Source organism: Belonocnema kinseyi, chromosome 4 (genome assembly GCF_010883055.1).
Source record: "Belonocnema kinseyi isolate 2016_QV_RU_SX_M_011 chromosome 4, B_treatae_v1, whole genome shotgun sequence".
NCBI lineage: Eukaryota > Metazoa > Arthropoda > Insecta > Hymenoptera > Cynipidae > Belonocnema > Belonocnema kinseyi.
This window is the reverse complement of record NC_046660.1, coordinates 113,950,489-113,957,042: the sequence shown is the minus strand read 5'-3', so window position 1 is coordinate 113,957,042 and position 6,554 is coordinate 113,950,489. Positions and strand designations below refer to the sequence as shown.

General features: G+C 32.5%; 1 protein-coding gene across 2 annotated transcripts in view; it reads right to left on the bottom strand.

The window, feature by feature from the left end:
* Window positions 1-3,550: 3,550 nt before the first annotated feature.
* The window catches only part of LOC117171352 (methylglutaconyl-CoA hydratase, mitochondrial), a 193,006-nt gene continuing 190,002 nt past the window's right edge, over window positions 3,551-6,554 (bottom strand). For both annotated transcript variants that reach the window (XM_033358595.1, XM_033358594.1), the window contains exon 3: window positions 3,551-3,794. In XM_033358595.1, coding sequence (XP_033214486.1) covers window positions 3,635-3,794 — 160 coding nt within the window. In that variant the 3' untranslated portion in view covers window positions 3,551-3,634. The remainder of the gene's footprint in view (window positions 3,795-6,554) is intronic.

The window sequence follows — 6,554 nt, the reverse complement described above, 5'->3', positions numbered from 1 at the left end:
TCAAAAGTATTCAAATCATTAAAAATATATGTACAGAAATTTAAAAAAAATATAAGAATGTATCTAAAACTTGAAGTAACATAAAACAACATGTGGATGTTTCACGATTTGGAAAAAAATTTGGATGCTCTTTAGCGACTTTTAAACTATTTAAAATACAAATAATTTAACTTCTAATTTAAGAAATGTTCCTATTATAACTAAAACGTAACCGTTCAAATCTTAATATTTCTAGCTTGAAATTGCTTAAAATGATTTGCAACTTAGTTTTTATTACTTCGGATGGTAACATTTTTAGCTTTAGAATTCGAATTTTTAAATTTCATTGACCGTGAAAAATGTTCGCCATCCAGTGAAAAATTTGGATTTTTTTCATGTGATTAAAACGGCCACCCTCTCAGAAAACAAAAATCCATTCACTTGCATTTGAATAGATTTTGAGGTCTTCTGAATTGCGTATCTGTCACTGGAATTCCAGATAGCCGCCCATAGGTTAGAGTGAGTTTTGAATGAGAAATCAACTTTCTTAATCGGCCACGTCATTTTTTTCTTGGACCCATTCAGTAGCGATTATGAATGAGCATTAACCGATAGAGGAACGATCGGTCCGATAGAAAATTATTAATTTAAATAAAACAAATTTTATTTAAATTATTTGAATTATTTATTAAAACATAGTTCAATGGGTAACTTTAAAGAAAATCCTGGCATACAAATAGTCTTTTTATTTACAGACTTATTATTTTCAGGCATTTTCATTGATTTTGTTGACATATTTGCAACACACCGCATCAGAATGTTAAAAATTTATTTATTTATTTCAAATTTACCATATATGAATCGTAAATTCACAAAAACTAACACTTACTTTTTATCTTATAGAAATTACATTTAACAAAAATGCGGGTATTGAAATTCTAAACATTTGGATGTTTGTGATGCAAATGGATATAAGCGAATTGCGGAGTTTGTTTTTAACACGTGGATTCCCTGAAGCCCCTGCAGCCATTAGCATGTGCACTGAATAAGTTGAATGTCACTGGTGCTTAATTCAGTGTAAATCTTATAATTTCTGTACAGGATAATCTATTGAAACCATTGCAAAAGAGAATTACAACTAAATATTGATTGAATTTATAAATAAATTGTCGCATCAATAATAATATATTACAATATTATTTAATTTGAATTTATTTAATTTTTGATAAATCAGCATTGTCCTATCCAAATTTATTACTCAACATTTTTTATTAGAAACAATTAATTCTTTAAAATTTTAAGCTTCATAGTCCACTCAGTTGATCACAGCCTGAGGTAACCTACAATTGGCAGATTCACGCTTATTGAAAATTTCTATGTGCGCATCGTATTTTTTCCATTGGGTGTGATCTTTTAAGAACTCTATTTCATATTGAATCCACGAAGTGGTATAAGGAGACCCCACTCTCGGAAAATTCGGTCGCGTGGATTCGGATTTAGTTAGTTTGCATCGCTCATAGCGCCTCCTGCGAAAAACTGAGAAACCCTTGGATTTTCACAATACGGCAGTTGTGTCGTCATGGCGACTGATAAACAAAAACAAAGACATCGGCACTTTTATGGAACTTTTAATAATTTACACTCTAAATTTGTTCGATTTGGCATATTTAAAATGGAACACATGACATTTGGTGTCCAAAATTATCCAAATGATTGTTCTAGGGCAGACGAAGTGACGTTTTTCAAGCATCTCTCCTTTTTTCTAACGTAGCTTGTGGATGCACGCCCATGAATGCAACACCAAACCATTTTGTACACACAAGGACGTCTCAATTCTATCACAGTCCATTTACTTTCACGAGGAAACTGACAAAACGATGACAAGCATGTACATTGTTTGTTTACAACCGGCTTACTACGCGGACGCCGCCATTTGTAAAACTTGTATTTCAATGCCTTTCCGCAAGAAGCGCTACGAACGATGCAAACTAACTAAATCCGAATCTACGCGTCCAAATATTCCAAAGACTGCATGGGAGTGGGGTCTCCTTATACTACTTCGTGATTGAATCTCAATCCATTCATATGCACATTAATGAATCAAGATATAAAAGATGATGGAAAGTGATGTTATTTATCTGAGTATTGTAGAAATTAATAATTAAAACAATGAATGAGTTGTTAAAAATGACATACTTCAGTCCATAGGATTTAGGTGTTGAAAGAATCCTTTATTCACAATTATTCGAAGTTTCGAAAACTATACGTTTTCATCATCAGGATAGAGTCGTGTATATAAAAGTTCCTTATATCATTTCGAGTATTTATTTAAAAGTATCCTCAATTCTCCTTTTCTCAATTGTTCTTTAAGTTATCTTAAATTTATCTTCATTTCAGGTTAGTAAATTAAATAAATTTCATTATTTATTTTTTAAAAACATTGTAAATAACATAAAACATGAAAAACATAAACAATGAAATTTATTTAATTTAATAACCTAAAATGAAGATAACCTAAAGAACAATTGAGAAAAGGAGAATTGAGGATACTTTTAAATAAATACTCTACATGATATAAGAAACTTTTATATACACGACTCTATCCTGAAAAGGAAAACGTATAGTTTTCAAAACGTCAAATAATTGTGAATAAAGGATTCTTTCAACACCTAAATCCTATGGTCTGAAGTATGTCATTTTTAACATCTTATTCATTGCTTTAATTATTCATTAATGAATCGTAGAATGCTCATAGGTCATAGGAATTATTTCAGGTATGCCAGTATCATTCAACTGTATTCACTCAGAATTTTGACGAATGTGGTATGTCAGATTTAAAGCACCGCGCACAATAAGTGACCCATTACAAATGTGACCAACCGATTACATTTTTATTCTTTCAATCTGCAAATGACAGGTACGCAATTGAAACAGACACGCTTTCTATTGGTTCTTTTTTCCTGGGCTACTTCAGCTTTCAAGTTTTAAAGATTGCAATCCCTGAATTTAGCGGGTTTTAAATTTATAATTATAACGCTGTGTAGTTACTAGTCATTTAAAGTTTTAATACAATTTTGAAGTTAATGATACTAATATTCTCTGAGTTTAGAAGATTAAAAAATTTAAAGTCTTAACATTTCCTAACTTTGAAATATTTTGAAATTTTTAATTCAAATAAATATAATTAAAAACCTTAAATTATTTGAAAGAAATTAAAATAATTTATTTAAAAGAAACTAGAAATATTTATTCTCTTTAAAAAAATACCTATAAAAAATTAATGGTAACAATTTCAAAATAGTAATAATAGTAAACAATGACTCAACACGTCAATAATTAACAACGATGTACATTATCTTAAAACGTAGAATGTGAGGAAGAACAAAATATTTGCATGCATAACAATACAATGGATACCCGCTCCCTGATTAACACATGTAATTTTTCTCAGACGTAATATATACAAAAAATTTCCTTGACAAAACTCATCAATATTGCTCGCTCATGATTAATCACAACCGCTTTTGTTTATGATTCATATTTCTTTGTACATAATGAACTTATTTTTAAAAAACATACGTTTAATTCTAAGTACAGAATTGGGTGTAAAAGTTCAAAATGCTTAAAATTATGAGCAAAGAGTTCTCCGGTCTCTTTACAGACCCCTGTAAACAGGAACTCGTTTGGTTGAAAAGGCAGCTAGTCCTTCAGCTCTGTCCTCGGTATCAAGAATCTCGGAGACACACTTTTTTTCGATTTCAAACCCATCTTGAATAGGTAGTTCGTATCCTTTACTTATCGCCACTTTTGCTAATCTAGAAAACACAATTTATTTGTATCATTAGTTAATTTTGCATTGAAACTTATTGCTACTAATGTCGTGCATAAAATTGTATAATATCAAGCCTAAATTCAAGCTTTTGAAAACATTACAATTAAAATATGCCAAATTTATGATTTCAAAATTTGGACAGTGAGAAATTTGACAACTTCCGCGGGAACCTTCGGAACGTTCTCTGAGCGCGTAAAATGTCCGCCACTTGGAAACGTTCCAGGAACATTACACTGGGCCGTTCAAAGAATAAATTATCGTTATTATTATTATTATCAATGAATATCCGATAAACCGTAAGTGTTAGGTGACAATTAATGTCAGTTTATGATATAGAGACTATATTACAATGTAGCTTATATACGGTACTCAAAAGTTAAAAATTACATCTCTTCTTACCTATCTCTTACGGTTTACGAGATAAGTTATTAAAAATAACAATAAGGGAAGGTTCCCCTCAAGTCCCAGTGGAACGTTTCCAAGCGTGGGACATTTTACACGCTCAGTGAACGTTCAGAAGGTTCCCGCGGAACGTTCCAGACACGTTCCCGGAACGTTTCGTGCTATTAAAGTACTTAAATTCACATATTAGGGGGAATTAAAAAAGTCAAAAATACAGCATGTAAGTATGGAATTAAAAATAACCATGAGAGGTGTGTTTACTGATCAAATGAAGAAGAATAAAAAAAGTGGAAAATACATTCGCCTGCATGGAATACAACACAACTGTCAATCGTTAAGGTAATAAAAAAGAATTGGTTTCGGAGATAAACCTATTCTTTCGTTGGGCAATTCTCTCGATGGAAAATTAGCACATTCAAAAATATTAAAAAATGCTCACTCTTTTGTTTAAATCTGAAAATATTAATCTTTTTCTATTCTTCTCTTCTTACTGGGTACCTATCTCTTACGGTTTACGAGATAATTGTTGTTAAAAATAACAATAATATCTTTGCCCATTTAATATAATATCTTTGCCCATTACATGCACATATGAAACAAGGCCCCAAGTATGCCATTGCGGGGGTGATGCAATGAGGGGGGAGGTCCGCCACCTTTTGATGTCCCGCGACAAACATGGCAGCGCCCACATGTTTATATTTTCATGCACAGTTTGTCGGCAAAAATGCTCGTGCGCATAATCAAATGGCACATCGTAAGATGGCGGCTCTCCCCACTCATGAAATTCTCCCCCCTCCCGTGGATTCAACCCCGCTCGCCAAGTTAGGATGGCATGCCTAGTCCCATGTTTCCTATGTCCATGGCCCATAATTATTCTTGAGTGCTACCGGCAGATTCGGTACGACGGAGATCTACATCACGGGTCGCCACTTCAAGCAGGTGCTGGCTGCCACGACAAGTGTATGACTGCCACCAAGTTTTTCTGTCATTTTTTTCTTCGTTTTCCAGTAATCGAGCAAACCCGGCAATAAGCGTAGAATAGAGAAAAATTAATAGTTTCAGATTTCAGCGCAAAAATGAACATTATTCTATTATTTTGAATGCGCGATTTTTCCTTCTGTCTAAAATGCCACAATAAGAATAAGAAACCTCCTAAACTTATTCACTTCTATTTCCATAGCGACCGCCACACAGTTTTCTATTCTCCATAAGAGAACGTGTTTTCAATATATTTAATTCTTTCTAATTGTACCGGTAACGCACCTCATCGAAATATTTTTTATTCCTAAGAAGAGGTCATATTTTGATTTTATTTAATTCCTTCTAATAAGTTCACAAAATATGTGTAATAAGTTGTTTTAATTTCTTGATGCGGAATTTAAATGTTAAAATGATTTAAATTCACACATTTGCACAGATTTTTTTTGCATGTTTAAGACGTTTGAATACATGATTAAAATATAAACAAATATAAATTTGAACATTTTTCGAATTTATAAGTTATAAAAAGATTTAATAATGGAAAACAGGTTGAATAAATGCTTTCGTTAAATTTTATTAAGTCGATTGAGAGGCATAGGATTTGCACGTTTTCTGTTCCCGTTGGGGGATTTTTAGACGGAGGAAAAATCGCGTATTCATAGGAATACAAATTCTTAATTTTTCTGAATTCAACGCTTGTTACCGGTAAGGGTTACGGTCACGGTAAATTACGTCTTGCCGTCATTCACGCCGGAGGGTCTGAACTTTTGTACTCGAATTTGCAATACAATTCATTTTCAATTTCATTTTTAATTTACAAAGTGAATCAAATTTGTCTGAAAATTAAACCTGAAATTAAAGCTTTAAAAAGATGGAAAAATTTGGAGAGTTTTTAATTAAAATTCAGAAAGAATAAAGAAAAAAGACGGCCCACAAAATCTCTTCTTCTTTATTTTGATCAGTGTAAACTCCACTCTATAATGACCGTGAAGGGCTAGGAACCAGTGATCCCAGATCTGAAACGAGATGCGGTCCAATACTATGACAGGGCTATATCCGTGTGAATATAGTAGGAGACGCTGTAAACGACTGAGTTGCGCGCGCAACCCATTTCTCCTCTTCTGAATTTGAAAACTCGAAAATGCACGATTGCCGGTCGGAGCACTTCGTCGATTCTATTTATATATCTATCTGCTAACAGCTAACTGCTTTGAAATAAATTCAGGAGATTGGGATTTTAATGTTTCCAGATTTCGATGCTGACGATTCTCATGATTTGAATAGATCGCGCGCCTCTTGATATGCGTATTCTTTGAGGTTATGTTATTTCATGTATAAAATATAAATTATATAAATATTA